The 23,054-nt window shown below is 35.2% G+C and overlaps 1 protein-coding gene and 1 long non-coding RNA gene across 3 annotated transcripts in view; one reads left to right on the forward strand and one right to left on the reverse strand.

The window, feature by feature from the left end:
* Positions 1-23,054, forward strand: part of LOC107544698 (uncharacterized) — a 160,593-nt gene that overhangs the window by 70,813 nt on the left and 66,726 nt on the right. The gene's annotated exons all lie outside the window — the stretch shown is intronic.
* On the reverse strand, positions 1,442-22,796 carry C6H21orf91 (chromosome 6 C21orf91 homolog). The gene is made up of 4 exons (XM_016222613.2): positions 22,509-22,796; positions 8,016-8,555; positions 6,926-6,988; positions 1,442-5,286 (listed from the first exon to the last, which is right to left on the reverse strand). Exons 1-4 carry the CDS (start codon positions 22,633-22,635, stop codon positions 5,120-5,122), a joined length of 897 nt encoding a protein of 298 aa, XP_016078099.1. The 5' UTR covers positions 22,636-22,796; the 3' UTR covers positions 1,442-5,119.

Here is a 23,054-nt window from a genome sequence, read left to right on the forward strand (position 1 = left end):
TATTCAGACAATAATTACTGTTCATCAGAAAGGGGGAACAAACTTCTGATTCTTGCGTTAACATGAGTTTCAAAACATCCAGCTGAGGGAAAAAGCCAGAGGCGAGTGAGCACATACTGTATGATGTTTATATAGGGTTCTAGAGCAGGCAAATTACAATGATGGAGATCAGAAGAGTGGTGGAAGGGAAGGGGGGGTGAGGTGACTGGAAAGGGGCACAAACAGGTGATGGTTATAGTTGTAATACATTTGTTGAAACTCAAACACACTTAAAATCTGTGTATTTATTGTATGTAAAGCATAATCCAATGAAAAAAGTTACATAAACATCCACTAAGTTACAGGAATCATTACCTGCTCCCTCCTGGGACAGTTAAGTTTCTAAGAAAGATTCTCACAAGAAATTAATAAATCATTAGATAATGATTTTAAGTATAGACTCCTTAAGCCCACAAAACAAAACCCCCATATAGGCCAACCATTAAAAAATGTTCTCATAAAAATATTCACTGAAACTAATAGATAACAAAATATTTATTTTATTGTTGTAAAATTAAAATAGTAGACAAGCGTAAGTAGTTACAATTCCAAAGCAGAACAATACAATTGTAAATTATTGCAGTTTTAAAAGAAAAGTGTAACAGCCAAGTAATGTCTAAACTTTTGGAAACCAACTTGGTTTTTACCATTGCAGCTGGAATTTACTTTTTCCAAATGTCTTAGCACAATTTTGTGAAATAAATTTCTAACACCAGAGAGAGACTAAGTTCAATGACCATAGTATAAGCTACTCAAGACTTAAAGCAAGGTCAACATACACAACATACTGTAAAAGAAGGAATGGCTTTAAACAGAAGTCACTACTGAACACTTTCTAAGCTGACTTTTTTCAAGGTAGTAGAATGAAAATAACCATTCTTCATGTTTAAAAGAAATAAACATTTATTTACCAAAATTCCCTTTGCTTTAGATGTAGGTGAGGGAAGTTCAGCTAACACTTTTTTGGGGGCAGGCGATACTCATCTCCGTGATTTTGTTTCAGTCCAGTATCCCTAAAATGCAGTCGTAATCTGGACTCTTATAAACCAAAAAGAATAGTAAAAGTATGTTACAAACTAGATGCTAAAATATCTTAATGCTAGAGATTTGCTATGAAATGTTTCACAGCAACATGGCCAAATTGCTTAATAAGTAGACTACCTTATAACAAGGGCAATTATGAAAGGATGGAGAGTGAAAATACTGAGATGTGAGACAGAACCTTGTTGCTCCACACACAGTATTACCATCCTCCAAGATACCTGTACTTGTGCCAGAGCCCTATTACCTTATTATTCAGGTAAACCAACTCTTTCCCATCCCACTACCAACAGACTTAATTTGGTAAGAGTAACCTGTTGAGTCTTATCTCTTACTGATTTTCACCGCACATTTTCTTAAATAATTATTTCCACCAACCTAAAGTGAAAACTGCAATTAAACACCGAAATGAAATCACGTATCTGTTTTACAGCCACATCTGAACAAAAGACATTTAAAGAATTTTTTAAGAGTACTAACTTCTTAATAAGTACTTAAAAATACTCAAATGTCTTACCTTAGCACTGACAATAACATTGGTCAGTAAACTAACTGGCATAAGTCAGAAAAATAACACTACAATAACTTTACACTGGACCATTTAAAAGTCTTCATGTCACATAACCTAATTTATGGTCACTAACCTGAACCTCCTATGAAGCTACACAAATAATTTATTCTTTAAAAGTTCTGACTTAAGTTTAGAGCACATACATTTTGTATTACATTTTACAATAATAACGTAAGAAAATTTCTTCTAAAAAGTCAAAATAAAACCAAAACTTTAACATACACAAATAGATCCAAAAAGACTCAAGAGTGTAAACCCAAGGAAAGATACATAAACAAAACAAGAAAGCACTTTAAACCATTTTCAGTGGTAAAGAATATGGTAAAATGGAAAACCCGAGAAATCTTAAGATGCCTGTGAAGATGCCAATGAAACAGAATATAGTTTGACTATATCACTGAAATCACTTTCTTGCATGAACTTACTTTAAAAGTAATCCTCAAATGTATAAAAAAATGGGCACTTTGTGGTGAAATGAGCATATAATTTGAAAAAGTCAGAACATTTCTTCGCTCCGTCATGCATAAGAAACTACAAAACACTGTTCTGCTGCCTGCATCATCTATTATTGGTGTCTTAAGTGCATGACTTTTGTTAAATAAAACACATTAGGATATTAAATACCAGTGTGAAAGGATGACAGAAGGCTGAACGGGTTTGAAATCTTTAATCAAGAGAACAATCTTGGGTTGTCAAAATCACTTTTACTTCAAACTGATTTTTTAAAAATTCAACTCGTCTAAATTATGAAATCTAACATGAAAAAATACCAGTCTTATTTTCCTCCACTTAATCATATAAGCTCTGAAATCAGTAATAGATAACTTGCAGTATTTCTTTTGCCATTTTTGAAACTGAAGGTACAGATAAGATTTTCTTTCAAATTTCCTCAGAAAGTACTAACAAGTGTACAGAATAGCAAAGCATGGTAACCAAGTTTGTGGTATTTCATATTCTCTCAAGGTAGAATTCAACTCTGTTCCTTAGCCTTACTTTAGAATATATAGTAACTGCATATTCAATCAAGAAAACTAATATTGGAATATAAAATAAATTTATCAAATATTTGAAAAAAACTGCTGTGCAAAATAACAAAATTTTTTTTTTACTAGAATATTTTATCCAAATAAAGTACTAGTGTGAGTACCAGCACCAGGTATTTTTTAAGAGCACCTTTCCCTTGAACAGCTTAAGGAGAAGTATCTAAATGGGATAAATCAAGAGTTCCCGATTGAGACCTTGGTACATGTATAATCCCATCTAATTGTTCCTAACTCATTAGTAAAGCTACACATTTGCCAGAAATTCCTTAAGAAGCAAGCACATACTTTCTTTGGATAACACTGTTGTGTTCAGGTTTCACCATATGGCTCACATTCCGGAAATATGCTACTACTGATTTCAAATGCAACACATCCCAGACTTTTATGGCTGTCCCAAAGTGATCTAAATAGAAGCACAAATGTGTGCAAGCACACTGGCTGGTAACATCCTTAATGGATTATGCCAAAAAAGAGTAAAGTCAAATTTGAAAATGTGACCATAACAACCAAGCACTAGGATACCTACTGGCATCATCTGGAAAAGTCTTTATTCAACTTGTAAATTTATGGATTTTGATATTGCACACATTCAATTTAAAGCTTATCAAAAACTAAGGCAATGTATCCCCACTCCTGGATTTTAAATTCATTTTGGATAACTCAAAGAATTGAGAGAAGCTGAAAGCATCTTTCACAAACTCTCTCGGAAAAGCAGTTATGTCATACTTCAGAGAAAACAAAACAAGGCCAAAGAGGCATCAAGCAATACTCTTGGGCAAATTCAACATGTTTCAGCATTACAAAAAATTTTCTACTAGTTTGAGGTGTTTCTTTGCTTAGTTCAAACACTGTGTTCAAGACTAAAATCTGACCCAAGTTAGGGCAGGCTGCCTAATTTAAGGCAGAAGTCATTTATATTTTTATGCACAGAGCTGCCAAATTATGGGTTTTTCTGTAGATTCTTTCAAGCAAAGGATCTTACCTTATGAATACATTCTAGCCACCAGCTGAAAACAGAATTTATAGCCCATTTTAATTCTGCATTGGTTATAGCTTTTGTTATAATACATTAAAAACTTATCTAGCTGTTTGAGACAGCTATTAGTTCAGAGCTCCTTGGAAACATAGGCAACACATAAATATCCTTTTAAAAATGAGCTGCTTAGCTGGGTAGCTCAGTTGGTTGGAGCATCATCCCAATATACCAAGGTTACGGGTTTGATCCCGGTCAGGGCACACATAAGAATCAACCAATGAATGCATAAATAAGTGGAACAACATATCAATGTTTCTCTAAAATCAATACATACTTTTTTAAAAAAAATAGGTTTTTGTTTAATTAGTTCTGTTTTTCTACATAAAGCAGTCTTCTCTTTCCCTTTAGATTCTAAAGTTTAGAAAAATACCCCAGAATGTTTTCTTTGGGACTAATTTCAATGATGTTGATACAGAATTTGAACAGTTCAAGGATTCTTGAACCTTGATACAAAGTGGCATACAAAATAATTTTAATTTTTTTCAGATAGGACAGTTATTTCACAGAGTATTCAATTTGAAGAAAGATACTCCATTTGACTTACAAGTGAGGCTTGACTTACTCTGTCCAAAGTCTAACACATCAAAGTCATTAGAATGAAAATAATATTGAAATAGAAGAGGCTTTTTCTATGGAGACTTGTTGACATACAAAAGCTAGATTAGCGTTTTCTTCCTGAACTCGGAACTGCTTTTGTTAGAAAAAGTTAAATATTTTACTTTCTTGCATATTTGCTTTAAAAAGTTATTCTTTTATAAGAGATATTAGAAGTCAAACAATTCGACTAGATAGATTTCTACCCCAAAATACATTTATCTTTGGAAAACAAGATAATAGTTGTAAAAGCAGTATATTAAGAGAATAAAATGCAGTGATCTGAAATATGGGTAACATATTCACACATGGAAGTGTAAATATAATACACAGAGCCATTCAAATACACATTTATAAAGAGAATGGAAAGGTACCTAAAATAGCATTTTTATATATAAAATTTGCATATTAAAATATTGCTCATAATAAATAAGAGGTGATACTATGAATTTAATCTCCCTCTTAAATAGTTCAGACTAATCTCAGGAGTTCGTTAACCTTATATTGTTTTGAAAGGTGAATTATATTAAACTATGTTTAATAAAAATCACACTGTAACAGTATATTTAAATAGTCACATGTGGTAAAAGTTAGGGAGGGCCACTTAGTAATTATGGGAAAAAAGATTCCCAAAATAAACCCAAATGCTTAACCCTAGAAGACCAGAATGTGATGATCTGCTTTATTTGACGAAGATGCTAAATACTGCCTTGAAGCTTTGCTATCGTAATGACCATCCCACATGCTTGGCAGAACAGGAAATGGTAGGGCATCAGAAGCAAGTGTAAGTTTAGTTCAGTTGTTCGTGGACAGATGTGGCTTAATTCCTGTTCGCCCCACTTGCAGACATGGTAACTTGGAATAGTTCTTGAGAAGCTGTTCGATGGCAACATGTCGGACGTGGAGCTCTGAGGCCAAAGAATCTTTTTCTTGCACTTGGTGTGCTAACTCTTCAGAAATTTCTGTAAAGATTTTTAAAAAGTTCCATTTTTAGTACACAGAAAGCTAATCCTATGATTTATATTTCAAGTACTTTAACTGAATGCATTGAGTAAAAGTTTGCAATTAAAATGATATGACATTGCCCCAGCCCGGTGGCTCAGTTGGTTGGAGCGTAGTCCGGTGCACCAAAGGGTTTCGGGTTCGATTCCCGGTCAGGGCACAAACCTAGACTGAAGTTCCATCCCCAGGTGGGGCACATACAAAAGGCAACCGATTAATGTTTCTCTTTCTCTCTCTCAAATCAATAAACATATCCTTGGGTGAGGGTAAAGGGGGAAAAAAGGTGATTTGACACCAAGGAAACAGTTGCGTTTTGACCATTCTGGGGTGTTGTATACTTTGCACAGCCAGCTGGAATATGGTATTCCTCTTCTCCATCAAGTGATACTTAAGTGTCATAAGCAACAGCTATATAGATGTGCAGCAAGAATGGCAGTTATAACCACCTCTGAGAGAGACACTTTTCACAATTTGAAATAGAAACAGGTTCAGTAACTATCTAATATGACTTATGGAAAGTAAGTGCACATTAGTGCCTAGGTCTGGAAACCCCTCTAAGAGGTTTTGGAATCAGACTACCTAGAATATTGTTCCTACTCTTGCGAGTCCCAGGCAAGTAATTTAAACTGTGTTTTAATTTCCCCTTATGTATTACCTCAATGAGAGTAGGCCCTTCACAGGGTTACTGTGAGGATTCAATAGGTCATACTTGTCAAGTACTTACACAGAATAAGTACTGGACAAATATAAGCTGCTATTACTATTGTTACTGTTATTATTTTATTATTTGGAGAGGTTGTGTGCTCAAGAAATACCACTAGCTTTGGAGTTAAAAACACAGAGGTTAAAATCTTTGTGTCACTGACTGAATGCATGATCTTTGTAAGCAGCTTAACTGTCTCTCAACTGTAGTTTCCTCACTGAAATGGGAATCAATTATAAAGGGAAAAAAGAGACAAATTGGGGAATCTGAACACTAACTGTTAACTGTTGGTGTTAGCATCATATTTCATGATGTTCAGGAATTACTAGCTGGTACTTTTTTTTTTTTTTTTAGATGTGGTCAGGTTGTGATTACCTTAAAAAAAGTTATGTTTTAGAAAAAATCCTGAAGTATTTTTGGACAAAACATACGTTGTCTGGGATTTGTTTCAAAATAATCCACACTGAAGGTGGGGCAAAGGGAATGGGTGCAAGCAGAGATCAAGGAAAATTAGCTACGCTTTTTGTAGCAGTTAAAGCTGATGAAGATGGGTCAAGGGATTCACTATACTATTTTACTACTTTTGTGTTTGAAATTGTTCCAAACCAGGGCTAATACTTGCCTTAAAGGACTGTGAGGGAGTTCATGTGTGTAGCAGAACGTTAGTAAGAAGGTAGAGATTAAGTTGTAGTCTCCATTTTCACTTAAAAAAGAAAAACCCATTTTCCTGCAGTTCATAAAGTGGTTGTTTTCATTATCCCTTTTGCTCTGGAAGCTAGCAGGTTCTAATCCCATTTCCAAATTTAAATGCAGATGAAGCTAATGGGGCCCTGTTATAGGGGATTTTCTGTATCAAAATTTTCACATGCAAAAAAACATTGACACCGATTCTTTACCCTGTATTTGCTGTTGGAGCTTTGCATTCAGTTGCTTTACCTCACCAAAAGTCATCGAATTCACTGAAACATGAAAATATATTCATTATTACCAAACAACCCAGGAAAATAGGCTGCCTGCATCACTAACACAATATCCTATTTTTTTAAAATTTGTACTTATCTGCCAATATAACATTCAGCAGTACCCAAGAGTTCATTCATTAACTCCTCCAGTGTGGAGTTTTCAAATCCTAATCTCAACCCATGGTAAAAAATGTATTTTACATCACTCCCAGTAAACCTCCCCCAAAGCCAGTTTCACAGAAAAGCACTTTGTATTAGGCCCACTGGATTCTGACATGTATATACCGTTCTGTTTCAGTTTTTAAAAAGTGTGAGTCACTACCCATCAAGTCAATTTTGCTTAAACACTACATAGTTCATGATCCCCAGTTAGAAAAACCTGACTGTAAAGCACTGTGGAAACAGTCTGAAAAATCAAGTTATCTATCTAGTTATATAACCTTAGATACACAGAACCAGTAAGTTTCATAAAAATATACCCATGGTCCCTTCTTGCTCTAAAATCATTTGATTTTAAGTCAATGAAAATTATCTCAGCTTCTGTGAGTTTTTGTAGATGCAGACTGAATGAGTCACTGTTCTAGCTTTAAAATAACACATTACCTTTGGCCTTCAGTAAAATGCCGTATTTATGCTTTTGAAATGCCACTCCAAGGAAGTCAATTAGTCTTGTAGGGATTAGCAATGTGACAATGTGTGTGAGCCATGGTTGAGGCTTTATTTCTAAACTATATGGACCCTGAACTTCCCAAATCAGTGTGCATTTAGTTTAATAATTTAGAATGGGAAAACAAATCATGTTACTGCAGAATGCCAATGTTTAGGACATACTAAGGGGTATTCCAGAGAACTGATGGAGAGTTTTAAGACATCTCCTTTTTTATGGAGTGATGTATTTATCATTTAAATACTCTATTTACCAAATCTATAATTCTACAGCAAAGTTCCTGAAACATCACATATATAAGAATGTAAAAAAACCCCAATAAAACATCAACCTTCACCTTTCTCCTATTTTACTTACATTCCTCTCTGCTGTAATGTGGATGCTGGGTCTGGACACTAGCCTCCGGATTAGAGATTGTCTCTTCTTTTTTCTGTGCCTGGTTGTGACCATGAGACCACAATACATTACTGTGGCATAAAGTAGCACCTGAACCTTGTAGCACAGCAAGCCCAAAGTCTGTATTTTCCCTCTGCTGCAATATTCTTTGTGTACAGTCTGAGAAGCCACCCGTACTTCCATGTAGCCATTTTGCAGAATACTTTGGTACTTGGGAGTCAAACTGTGGGAGCAACTTTTTATCTGGCTTATGCCTGAAATTAAAGAGGTGATGCTGGGGAGTTTTAGAACATTCCGAATCTGAATCTACGTCCTTATTTTGTGCATACTGTACAATCCAGTTTATCTTCTTACTCAAAATGGTTTTAACGTCTTCATAGTAAGTACTTTTTGAAAGCTTAGATCGTGGACAATCCTGGTTTGCAATCAAATGGTATTTTTCAAAGCAGTCTTTATGGCCCCTTAACGATGTGGTGTGCAAGAGATTAGATTTTGGTATTCCTATAAAAAAAAGAAAAATTTCATCTTTTAAAGTTGCATTAAGAATATACAAATCTTAGTAAAACACAGTCACTGTCAGTTTGTAAACTGGAGGGAAAATATTAAAGAATATTGGTATTAATAATATAAAAATGGTCTAATAATTCTGCTTCAATTTAACTATATTTTCAGTAGTATTAAATTCCTACAAATAGCAAAGCCTTTTTAAGGACTTAAAGATTCATCTTAACCGCAGTCTAGAGGTATGTTACTGCATACTACATAAAAAAAAATACTACTGAACTAGCAATTTACATTTACAGACTCTGGTCTTTACATTACAGGTAGCTCCAATCTGCTTTTTGATTCTAATACTTATTACTCTAGATACATAGCAGGTAGGTAGAGAGAACTTGAAACCTGCCTACTTTACTCACTTCAGAAAATCTATTAAAGAGCTTCCTCACGCTCTATAAACTGTCAGGTCTCGTTGCCAACTGATGACTAGCCAGTCCCCTGCCCAAACAGCTCTCATCCCATTGCCACAGCTCTAATACATGTAGCAATGATTTAGTTGAATCTAAGCAGTGATTCTCTTTTGAGTCTATATAAAAAGAAACTTTAGCATTTAAAATTAGGCTACACAAAGTAATTAATTTTGCTGTTAAATTTTAAAAATTTACCTAGAAACTTCAGAAATTGTATTTAAAAAATTATATGCAACAATGAGTTTCCCGATGTACCCCAGAGCTTTACCAACCTGTCAATATAACAGATGTCTACTTGAAGAATGCTGTGGGCTTTTAAAGTTAAAGCTTTTGTGTTCAATACTGCTTTTTAGTAATTCATGTAATATAACTTTCTCCAGGAATAATTTCTCTTTTAACTTTTACTTAAATCCCCAAATGAATGCTAAGAACCCAGCTAAGTACATAATTATGTGCACATAAGTAATCTGTTGAGATGAACAGCAAATCAGAGAATCACCGTGTCAATTTACTGTGAAAATATATATATGCTACTAAAATTTCAGATTCTTTCAGACATTCAGAAGAAACATTCCCTAAAAAAAGACTTGGAAAAAAGTGTAAAAGTGTCATGGGCGAGTTCTGATCCAGTGTACACTTCCACCTAGATGTCCCATGAGCTGCTCAAACTCGCCCTGCCTACACGCCTCTTCCTTCACCCCACTCCCCACACCTTGGATGCTCTTCCCAAGTCTGACGTCACCAGCTGCTTAAGGAAGAAACCTGGGTGCCTTCCTTGACGCCTCCCCCCGGCCCCTGAGATGTTTTGCTGTCCATCTTCACAGATTTTTGCCCCATAAAATCTAGCAGTACAACAACTCAAATCCTACTTTACTCCATTACCACTCCCATTACACTTACCTGCGTTGTCATCATCTCCTTCTTGTTCTCATTTCCTCTAAGAAACCTTTTCTAACCAATACATCTGACCAGTTTATCACACTAGATTTTCCAAATGCCTCTTCACTGACCTTTAGTTCCTGTAGTAAGTTCTTTGAGAAAAGGGACCATATCTGTTTTACATGCATCCTCAATGTTATAGTGCCTGAGTACCTCATAAAAAGTAGTTAAATGAATAAAGGAAAATTAAAATCGTATAAAAGAGACCCAAACAAACCAAAACTTATTAGCAATTATCATTCAAGGTCTACTGCAATGAAATTTTTTTGCCCATCCTAGGAAGGAAAGCAGGATGTGCAGCTTTGCCAGGCTGCTCAGAGGTTAATTAAAGGCATCTTCCAGTGAACTTAGTTTAATGGGCCATTAGTCTGAAGAACTGATGAGTGGTATGATACAGAGATGCCACTCCTGTGGCATTATTCAATCTGCCAAGCAAAATCAGGAACTTCTACTCAATTATATGTGTCAACAGAAATTTACATATACTGAATATTTTAAAAGGCTGCTTTATATAAACTGTAGCTCATTGATCAGATCTGTACCTCTTCTTTTAGAGCTCACTAAGAATTTAAAACTTGACTGAGTTCTGAAGTTCAATTTGAAAATATTTGTTATATAAACATAGTTTAAAATATCCCGTGCAGTAGCAAAGGACACAAAAAGTAAAAAAAATACAATGCATTGACTACTTCAGATACTAGAATAAAAGAATGTAAGTCGCCTACTTAATTTCTATCCAATATACATGCCATTTTATAAACTCTAGAAGTGATTTTGTTTTTTCCACCTCATCAGTTTGAATTAATATAAGAGAAAAAACAATTGCTATTTTCAGAGATCCCAGAGAGTTTCTCAGCTAACTCTACAATTTCAATTGCATTACAAGTGTAAACAGCTCTGAGCACTAATCTGTTTCCTCAGCAGCTTTTGAAAGGAAAATGAATGTAAACACAATTAAATGAGTTGATACTTTTGAGTAGCTGAGTTATAAGGAATTTCCAAACCAGTTCACCAAAAACTGAACTACAACTTGCTTACTAATAAACATTTTGAAGGCCAATGTAATTGACATCCTATTATGAAAACTTCTTTAAAACATACTTCAAAGATGTTCGTGTGACTTTTTTTGTCATGAGGTCATTATTTTTACAGAACCCAAGACTTAACTGGCAACTATAATTGCTAATTTTAAAACAGTACTAGTTTCTTTTAGATAGGGGCTTTTTGGAAATTTACACAGGCAGTGTAATTCCATGTGAACAGTGGTATTTTAGAAGGAGTTAACCTGCCCCTATTCAATAGTGTTCTTCTTTTTATCCTTTCACGCTCACTGATTCCGTTACCCAGTCTCACATTCCTGAGAACCCTCCTAACCCATCTGGCATGCTACCGCCATTTCTATTCTTTTAGTGTCCCTTGAAAATCAACTCACTTTAAGAAAACTTGGTTAAACCCATAGAAGAGCAAAAGCCACTCAGGTGTCTACCTACCACTGTTACCCTTTTAAAATAAGGATATTTCCATGCTCATATTTAATCTGCCCAGTGTAGTGATATATTTTTTCCCCCCTCTAATAAGATGATATTCCAAATGGCGCTAAGAAATAGCCACCAAAACACTTAAGTTCTATCATATGTCCCACTATCCTCGGCTTTTCCACCTCACCTCTTGAAGACCTTATTTATGATTTGGTTGTAATGAGGTAAGCTAAGCAATCTTTTCCTGATGGTTCACCAGCTGACCCTGTCAAAAGCACTGTCTCTCAGCTGACTACACTCATGCTACATGGCTCTGTAGTAGTTTGAATCACATGACTGCCTTATTCATGTTTACTTTATGTCAGACTTAACTTTGAATTTGATTACTGTATCTCATTTCCCAATCAAAAGCATGTCAATATAATTTGGTATTCCATAGGCAGACCAAATATAAAGCTGTAATAGATACTATACCACTGGCAGTAGACTGGGAAGCTCTCAGAGAGCAAGCACTTCAACTTTAACTTCAAACTTAAAACAGAATTAGAAAACTGGCAGTATTGGTTTTCCAAATGGTGGGTTTTTGTGTTCTTCCTTAATATTTAAATAAGGCAAGAAAATTTAGTTACGATTTAAGTTCCAGGTTGTTAACATGCTGTGAAGAAACTTTAAACATATTGCCTTCAAACATGACCAACAATTTCTGTGGTACTGCTTCAAAATCTTTTTTTATGAAGTCGTGCATTTTGCCCAGCTTAAAGAATTTTCCAAGAGTAAGGTGTTTTTCTTTTTATGATGATCTGATCTTGGTTGCTAAGAGAACAAGCACCTGCATGTTTATGTGCTGCCCACATTAAGAATCCTGAGCTGCTTTGAGCAAGTGTTAATTGCAAAATGGGAAGATAGCTGCATTTTGTTGTACTAAGACAGACTCAAAGGACTGACATGTTACCTCTTTGTTTTTGAGGATCAGATTCCCATTTCTGATAAAAGGAATAGAGGAAAAGCTCTTTAAGTAGACGTGGCACACCCAGAGCCTGAAGTCTGAATCCATACTGAAGTTTTAGGACTATGAGTGTTTTAAAAGAAAGAAAAAAAAGACCCATGTCCAATTTTCAATTTCCTGGTTTCTCTTAAAAACAAAATAGGAAGATCTGGCAGCAGCTGGTTAATGAGAAGCAGCTACTGGCTGAAACAGAGCAAGTGCTCTGCCTGTGACCTAGCAGGTTCTGCAGCCATGTTGGCTAGTGACACTTGAATTATACTAAGGCTGTGCAGTGATATATGTCTGGATGGCTTCCGTGTAAATGCCGCTTGTTCTGATGATGCTTTGATACCCAATCCCATCAGGCTGTTGCATTTGATGAGCAAGCAGCAGCAGCCAAGCCAAGGTTCAAGGAGCATTATTAGCGATTTATCTATTTCTAGTCATAGCCACTTAGTGGGTAGATGATCAGATTGTCTATCCTGTCATGGGACTAAAGGTAAGAAATCAGACCAAAGGTGAGAAGGCAAGGATGGATAGTCAGAGCACCTACTTCCTTTCTAAACCCACAACAGGATAGGCTTCTGCCTCTTGAAAATGTTATCGGTTGTCTTATGTGCCTTAGTGGGTGCTGTGATAAAGAGTGCCCCACTTCCCTCCCCCTCACACCTTTAGTTAACTCAGGAGTCACTGAAGAGTCAGTCATGTTCAAGTATCCAACATACTGTTTAAAAGTAATACATAATTGTTTATCTTTGCATTGCTAACAGATGGAATTACTGGCAACCACACCAAGCCTATACACAGATGGGCTCAGCAACTTGTTTTTCCACATTTTGAGAATCACTGCCCTAAAGAAAGATATACCAACAGGTGGTCTTTAGACAGCAGATTTCAGTGTAGAGATTAAAGCAGTTTAATCCAATAAGTGAAATATAAGGACAAATTTCAAAGAGATAATGTTAAAAGATAAACTTAACCTCAAATAACCAAGGAAGCAAGGGCAGAACTGAGTTCTTGTGTTGATAGGAGATGCAAAAATTTCAAATGACTTGTCAAAAAGAAAAACCTCTCTCAGTGAATTTTACTTTTTCATTAAAACAGTTGGGAAACTGGGGAAATACACCTACATAACAACTGTTTATTACTAAAAGGGTATGAAAATAACAATCCACCCTCAATTCTACCTCCTAATGTAGCTACCTGGTTTTTAACCAGCAATGTCCAACAGAACTTTTGGTGACAGTGGGCTTGTTCTGTATCTACGGTATACAATACGCTGAAACGCAGCCAGTGTGACTGAGGAACTAAAGTTTTAACTTTAATTTTAATTCACTTAAATCTGAATAACCACATTGTGGCTAGGCTACATTGGACAGGACAGTTTGTCACAGGTAATTTATTAAGCAAAGGGATAATTGTAATGAGCACATGATGGAAGCTATCCATGTTCTTACTGATAGTCTAATATGAAATATTGAGTTCATGGCAGCATAGAATATAAAAAGCTAAATTTGTTTTTCTAATACTTAAAATATATCAAATTAGACCAACACTCCAACTGACACAAGTAACCCTATACTTGTTCAAATTTTCCCCCAAATAGCTCAAATTTTTGTGTATGTAGGTATCATAACAGACTCCTAAAAAGCTACTCAAATTAACTATAATACGACTGAGTTGTCACTTTAAAATAGCAATTTATATGTGGCATATGAAGACACTAATTTGCAGAAAAAAATTCTTTCCTAAAGATAAACAAGGTTAAAAGATGCTTAAAAAAAAAAAAAAAGCCTTCATAGTAACGCCGATGAATGGGGGAGCAAAGTAAATTTATAGGTTGGAAAGCAACAAGTGCAATAGCCAAGTGAACTGTCCTTTATCTCCTGAACTGTCTGCCCCGTTAAAGTTGTGCATGACTTCTTTCTTACAAACCAGAAAAACAAAATGAAAAGCTGTCCTGCAGCTATTTTAAAACCTTAGTTTTGCACCTCAGCTTCTTCGCATATACTTGAATCAGTGTTCTTGAAATTCTAGTTGACTATACCTTAAATAAATGCTTTATAGCAGCATCTAATAGAAATATACTAGCTCGTGAATTTGAAGGCAGTTGTAATTCAATTACTACTATAATGGTGAAAATTAGGGCTGATGAGAAACAATCACAACTCACCAACCATTTGATAAGAAAAACTAAAGCTAAAAAAAAGCAACAATAATTGATGAATCATACTGCAAAATGCTAAAATGTAAATATTTTGACCATGTGTTATAATTGCATCCTAGCAATTCTAGATTAAAAAGAACTTTGATCTAAACAAAGGAGTTAGAAAACTGGCACACAGTAGAAATTTTTCATTATGAAATAAATATTTTTTTCGTGTGTGTGTGTGTGTTTTTAAATGGTTGGTGACATGGTGTTAATTCAGTAGTACTAGAAGACATAACAAATGACAAGACTGCAACTTGGGACATGCCTTTCATCCAAAAGCCTTCCTCTGGAAATTTAAGCTACAATGAAATGGAAATTTAATCACACAAGCAAAAGAGATATACATAAGAACATTTTAGTACTAGTAAAGTGGAAGCAAGCTAAACATTCATCAAAGGGACACTGATTAATTAAATTATAGTACAACGGATGCAACCTTTAAAAAAAATCAACATGGTAGAATTTTACCTACAAACATGAAAAAGATGCTCCTAACGTATTAATGAAAAGGCTGGTTATGAAATAATACATGCAGCCTGACTTCATTTCTTAAATGCAATTACCACACACAGGAGTGTGCATGCACTATACGCACACACCCAAGTGCAGAAAATAATTTAGAAGAACCAAAAATATTAAAAGATTACTGGTGGATAGTTGGGATTATGATTCTTAATATTCTTTTTTTTTTTTTTTAATATATCTTTATTGATTTCAGAGAGGAAAGGAGAGGGAGAGAGATAGAAACTTCAATGATGAGAGAGTCATTGACTGGCTGCCTCCTGCACACCTCCAACTGGGGATTGAGCCTGCAACCCGGGCATGTGCCCTGACTGGGAATCGAACCCCGATCGCCTGGATCCTAGGTCGATGCTCAATGACTGAGCCCAGCCCAGCCGGGCGATTCTTAATATTCTTTTTGCTTTCTTTAATTATTTCTGTAATAGGCAAACTGTTTTCTATTTCAACGAAAAACATTAAAAATGCCCACAAAGAAATACATTTTGGTTTGGGAAAGAACAGTGTTATTTAGTCTAAGACAAATTAGTCTTTATGTTCCAATGACACATAAAAGATTAAGTGACACAAAAATGGCAATGGACACACATACTACCTAAAATTCTGAATTTCCTTCGACACTGTGAGGAATTTTTTTTACGCTAACAATGTATCTAGCAAAGAAAAGTATTTAACCTTCACATGAAAGCAGTCCTCCTCCCCTAAAGTAAAATCATAACCACATTATAGTTTTATCTGACAACCCTTGTCAGAGATCCAATGACCCAAAGGGAGCGAGGGAAAAAAGACACTGATAATTAAACAAAAATCATATTGTTGATAAAAAAACAAAGAAACTAGGGTGAAAGGATGTGCTGAGCAGTTGCTACACGAGGGAAATAATGGCAGCTAGAGCAGAAAAACCTACTGAAAACCAACTCAAGATACATTCAAACCTCTTCAATGTACATAAAACATTAAATTTCTGTGCCAATGGAGAAGCTATGTAATATGCTAACCAATCATAGCAAACTTTTCAGTGGTATTTCATCTTTTCAGATAAGATGAGAGCAAAACCCTTCTATACTTGAATATAAATTAATACTAACATCTGCATCACAAACTATATTTACCAAAAGGCTCCTACATTAATCATCTGTTGTGACCCTCAGCGCAGCCCTGTGAATTTATGTAATGGTATCACTCATCATCACCTCTATTACATGTACTCCCAAATTAAGCATAAGGAGTAGTAAAGGAAGTAGTAGTACATGGTGTTGAGGGGAGGGAGGGAGGGAGAGAGAGGAGAGAGAGAAGGGGGGAGAGGACGGAGAGGCAGTGGGGAGAGCTTATGACTAGCTCATAAAGCGACTTTAGAGAGCTAGTGGAAGATGAAGGTGGCCTTAAAAGTTAAGCAGGCACCTGGTCATGAAATGACTTATGTATCATGTTAGTGAGTTAATAGCTTGACCTGAAGAAAATGGCAAGGACCCAGTGGAGAGTTCTAAGACAATGAATGGCAGGATCAGATTTGTACTTTAAAGACCTTCCTGGTGATAATGAAAGAACTGAGATGTGGGGTAGCGGGGAAAATGGGGATTAAGTATAGGAAACTAAAGTGGTTCTGAGGTAACATTGGTAAGAAGGGGATTTATGTTCGTTTTAACTGTCTTATCCTCAGCTACTAGAACAATTTCTGGCACATAGCTACTCAATATTTACTGAATGAATGTGTCTAAAAATTGCTATGGACTCAACCACATAGCTTTAATTCTGAGATTTAGATTTTGATGGGTACACACAAATTATTTCGCCTTACTGTTTTATAGTTGAGAAAGTAATGGCAAAAAGCTACTAGAAATAGATACATGAATTTAGCAGACACTGTTTCCTTGTTACAAACTATAAATCCAAGACTTAATGTTGAATAGGTTTATTCCCCTTATCAAAAATCTTACAGATGGTGTGCCAAATTGGATTAGAATAATTTAAATCCACTCTAACTAGAACTATTGCTGGTAACACTTTGGTAATTCTAGTGTTACTTAGCCACTTAGTGATTTCAATCACTTGGTATTACCTTATTTGAAATTTATACTTAATGTTAATTTCCTATATAATATGAAGATTAAATTCAAGGTGCTGTAAAATTACCTTTCAACCTCTGAAGTGCTATGCAGATATTATGCTGTCTTTATATTACATTCAATAATAAACATGGGGAAATTTTCTTAAGTTTTATTAGAATGTCAACAGAGGGACACTATTTCTAAATATTTCTAAAATGTTTTACTGAAGTTAGCAAAGTTTAACGATCATTATCTTCTAAACTCACATTAGGCTTTATATTTAGAAATGCTCTTTTAGTTAATACCAGTGCTTGATGTTTGCCATCATGGGAAATAAGAGAAAGAAGCTAACACTAGATGGAGTTATCTATATACAGCTTCCCTATCAAAAGTGGTGGCCCCTTTTACTTAAGTGGAAAGATGCTATTGAAGATTTAATATTGAGATTCAAACTGCTCCCTGACTGCTGACCAAGTAAACAGTATTTCAGTCAGATACTGAGAATCAAGGACGAGATTAAACGTAAGCATCGGGTTTGCTAGTGCCTTAACCAACAGAAAACACCTATATATTTTTCTTGTTGGAAAGATTACCAAGGATCTGAATTTGGGCTGGCTTCTAGAAAAGTTCAACAAATTAGAGGAGAATAAAGACTGAGATGGACTAGTAAGAATTAGTAATGCATACTAATCAACTAGCAAGATCAGCTTAAACTGGAAACTGTACTTAGGAACTGACCCAATCATTTCGTTTTTTTAAAGATTGAAAAAAAAATTTGATCCAGTGATCCCACTTCTAGGAATATATACTAAGAATCCTGAAACACTAATCAGAAAGAATATATGCACCCTTATGTTCATAGCAGCACAATTTACAATAGCTAAGATCTGGAAACAGCCCGAGTGTCCATCAGTAGATGAGTGGAGAAAAAAGCTGTGGTACATCTACACCATGGAATACTACGCAGCTATAAAGCAGCAGCATCTCGTACCCTTTGGGATAGCATGGATGGACCTAGAGAGTATTATGCTAAGCAAAATAAGGCAGGCAAAGAAAAACAAACATCGCATGATCTCACTTATTATATGTGGAATCTAAGGAACTTAATAAAGTGATGAACAAAATAGGTTCAGTAACATGGAAGCAGGGATCAGACTGACAAATCTCAGAGGGAAGGAGGGAGGTGGGTGGCTGGGTGGGCAGAGAGAGTAACCAAAGAATTTATATGCATATATCCATAACCCATGGACATAGACAATGGTGTGGTGAGGCACTGGGGAGGGGGGTGAAATGGATAGAAGGGGTCAATGGGGAGAAAAGGGGACATCTATAAGATTTTGAACAAGAAAAAAATATATATATATTGATTTTTAGAGAGAGGGAAAGGAAGAGGGAAAGACAGAAACATCGATGTGAAATTGAACACAGATGAGCAGACTCGTGCATGCCCCCCACTGAGGATCGGGCTTGAAACCTAGGCATGTGCCCTGATGGAACAGAACCAGCAGCCCTTTGGCGCATGGGATGATGCCCAACCAACTGGGCCACGCTGGCCAGTGCTGACCCAATCTTATAAAAAACTTTAGGAAGAAAGCAAATTATTAAAGGTAGAAATACTAATTATTTGCACAGTATTTTGGCACAAAATGAAAACAGGTAGCATGAAGTAATAGACTGGATCCTGCTCTAGTCTCATTTGTGCCTCTGTTAGATTACAGTTGAGTTTCACTACTGGCTCCTGACCACCCTGGGCTACCTTCCTCCCAGCCTCAACAGCTAAGAGATGGTAGTAATTTGGTCATTAAACTTTAGAAATTTTAGCACAATGAACTATGATGCAAATTAGTGTATTGAATCATATACTCATAAAAAAGTTTATGGTGTCTTAAGGCCAAGGACAAGCTATAAACGTAAGAAGTTTATGCATCTGTCTCCTATTCCTAGACATGGACAAGTTATTTTAAATCGTGAATTATAGGTAACAAAAAAGGAATCTTGTGAACATTTAAAAACATTTAAGTCTTCAAAGTATAATTCTTAGGTCCTTATATATCTATGTCTTGTAAGTATATAAAATATATGCATTTCTTTTTAATTATAATAAATTCACAGAAAAAAGGCAACTTAAAGCCATGCTCAGAATATGAAATCTCTTCTACATTAGACTGTCTTTTGTTATTTCTGTCTTTTGTCTTCATTTTATTAATGTATGCAGGCACACAGCTTTTAAACAAGAGGCCATTTGATTAGATCAGTTTTGATTTGACATAAGCAACAATCTAAAAGGTGTAAAATATTTCTGTTTACTACAAATGTGTGGACTCTAAAGTAGCCTAATTGTGGACTAAAAAACTAACCTTGGGCCAAATATATGGTGATGGAGGATGATTTGACTTTGGGTGGTGAGTGCACATTACAATATACAGATCATTTATCATAGAAATGTACACTTGAAACCTATATAATCTTATTAACCAATGTTACCCCAATAAACTTAAAAAAAAAAAAAACTAGCTTAAAAATTCCTTAAGAGAATTTTTAACCAGTCTCTTAGCTGAAAAAAAGAAATAGAATGCTTTCAAGCAAATTTAGCAATTAGTAAGCTAAGAAATCAGACAACAGTAACATTACCATGTTATGAAGAACTTATACCAAACTAGTAAAGTTAAATGTCATATTTTTTAAAGTTCCTCTTACATTCTAACATTTATTGACTGGCACTGTGCTGAGAACACGGCAGGGCAATGGAAACTGCAAAAACATTAAAAAATATTTACTGACATAGACAAAAAATATACTTTGTTATTTTTAGGTATGCAATTATTTTATTACCACTTTTTCATTGGTTTCTAAAAGCCTGTACACTAATATACAAACTAAAATTTTGTGGAATTCAGCATCCTCATTTTCTTCCCTTTTTCCTAAAATTAAAAAAAATCTTAGGATACTAAAATGATAATGTATTCGCTCATCAGTGTGGTTAATAGGAAAATGTATTATATTTGCAAGAACTGAGTACAAACTTTAGATAAATTGAAAAGCAAATTTAATTCTAAATGAATTTTTATCACAAAGGTTTGTCATTAAAAATGTAAAACTTTGAGTGTACATAAAATATAAAATAGTTCGAATTCAAACTGAGAACTGTTTTTGACTTTTAAATTAAAGACAACTATTATTTCAACAATGTAGGGCTTAAGTCATGCTTACTGAGATAGATGTTATCAGAGATGAAATATTTATAAGAATGGTACCTGAGGATATTTGTATACTCTTTATATAATGACTGAGAACCAGTTAAAATACACACACACACACACACACACACAAAAGAAGCAATTGTGAAAGTTCAGATTTCTGTAGAAAAATTCTATCAGTGTAAATACCATTAATGATTTAGCAGGAAACACCAGTTAGGAAAAGATGGCTAACTGAATAGCAATGGTAGCCAATTAGGATTCAGGAAAATAGCTTTCTAATATTAGCCCTATCAAATGAAATAACTATTGACAGTGGATCAATGGAATTAAGATCATATATACTAGACCTAGATCATCAGGCTTCAAAGCCCAGGACTGTCAATTACTGCTGTGTGACTTCAAAGTATATTTCTTGGGTTTCAAAGATTAGGTTCCATCACCTCTAAAATGGATAAAAGTAACTATCCCAGAGCTATTTTGAGCTAAGTTAATCCACGTAAGGTGCTTAGTACAGTGCCTGGCACAGAATTGCTCACAGTAAATGCCTGGGACTTAACAACAGCTTGCCATCACCACTAATGCAACCCTAACACTCCAACAATCTGGCTGTTTCCTTCAGTGTAAAATACAGATTTGAACTAGATCATTTCTAATGCTTTTGGCCACCTAAAATTAAAATCTACAAGTAAAAGAACATACAGGGCCAACTCTATTTCCAAAGAACATAAATTTATAATCTTTCACTCTAGCACAACGAAGGGCATGGTAATTTAAATGATACATAAGAATCATATTTTTTAAGTCATCCCTTTGAAATTAGTTATATTTACTATACTTATTAAAGCCAAAGTTACATGTATGAAACCTAAAGGAAATCCATGAGCTTCTATCAATTATCATGTTCAGCAAGTACAATTCTTCCAGAGAGTATAACAGCAAAATTGTCATAACCAATATGATCTTAATTAAAAGATGACTGTCATATAAATAACTCTACATGTTTTTAGCAGTCTACTTATGGTTATAATTTTGACTTTTATTATAGAATATCTAAATATATTAATTTGGCGCCTGCAACAATTTCTGAAAAGTCCTAATAGGAATCTAAGGTGGATAATCCTAACGTGTATTTTTTTTTTTCATTTTTTTATTTGTTATAGGAACATTTCATATCTTCTACTTAATAGATAGAAAAAGTGAAAAAAATGAAAATTTTCAAATATGCAAACCAGCAAAAAGAATCAAATCCACAGGTCTAAAAAAAATCTCTCTGCTGATGTTACAATTCAAAATTCAACTGGAAGGCAAATTTTTTTATAGCCAGATTATTAAGATTCTTTTTGATGGGACTCAAATATTTTTAAAAATCAGAGTTTTATCATGAGAACATCAAGAAAAATCTCTTACATGTTTTTTGGGGGCAAACTATTGCTATCTATAGACACATTAACTGTGCACTAACCCAAATACTTTCAATAACAGAGACTTTTTTTTTAAGTATTTGGAGAACATTGAGAGATTCTATTAAGAAACTTTAAAAGCCTTTTTAATTTTAAGAAATTTTTAAAGGTGTGAGTGACCACTTGAAAAGAGGTTATCTAAAAATTTAAAAATGTTTTTGTACATACTAAGATAGCACTGGGGAAAAGAGCTCTAGCTCACCTCAGTCAGGTACTAGCATGGTGGGCTAAAGGAATGAAATTACATTTGCCCATGAAAGTAAATGTTTGATTACCTTAGTTCTCAGTATTAAAACAAAACAAAACAGCCCCCCTACACACAAATGTTCCTTAAAATCTGACAATTTCATAAGCTCTCAAAGCAGAAAACATGTTTACCAGTCAATATTCGTATTTCATTTCTATATTAGCAAAAATGTGGTTAGTACTGTGAAAGTAAAAAAAAAAACACATTTTTCTTAAATTCATGACTGCGCTAACTTCAGCTTCGTTTCCAATAAATCCTTATCTTGAACAGACCTCCACACTTCATACTTGGCACAATTTGCAATCATTTAAGAAATTTCAGTTTCACCTTATAACTACTTCACAGTAAGCAGCTGTATAAAGTTCGTGCCATAAAATGAATCTATACTCCGTACTTACCCTCAATATTTAGCTCAAAACAAACGTGGCAGAAGGAGAGTGTTTCTTTGTCTGTTCCCAGTTTACAAACACTGCAAATGTTGTCATCGTTCAAATCAATGTTTACAAACTGCTCCTCTTCGTTCATTGTGCCCCTATTAAGGAACAGAAAAGGAAAGTTACGCAATTCCAAGGACCTGCCCTTAGAGCAATAGAGGGAACTTCTAGCAAGAGGAAGGATGCTGTTCAGTTTATCTAACCATCAACCAAGCATCGCCATACTGCGCTTCAATACACCACTTTTATTGTCAAAGACACAAACCTAGTAACACTTAAAGCCTTGCCACGGGTGGCACTGTGCCCGAGGCCCTTTCTGGTCCCGCGTTTCCTCGGCTGAGGGGATGTGGAGGAAGGCGGGTTGCGGGATTCCAGCCCGCCCCTCCACCCCCAAGCGCGCACACGGGAACCCAGCCGCGACGCCGCCTCCGCCGCCGGGGTCCGTCCACCCAGTTCACGCTGTTGAATGCGGGAAAAGACCTGTTCCGGACATGCTTTAACTTCATCGTG

Source organism: Miniopterus natalensis, chromosome 6 (genome assembly GCF_054644295.1).
Source record: "Miniopterus natalensis isolate mMinNat1 chromosome 6, mMinNat1.hap1, whole genome shotgun sequence".
Classification (NCBI taxonomy): Eukaryota; Metazoa; Chordata; class Mammalia; order Chiroptera; family Miniopteridae; genus Miniopterus; species Miniopterus natalensis.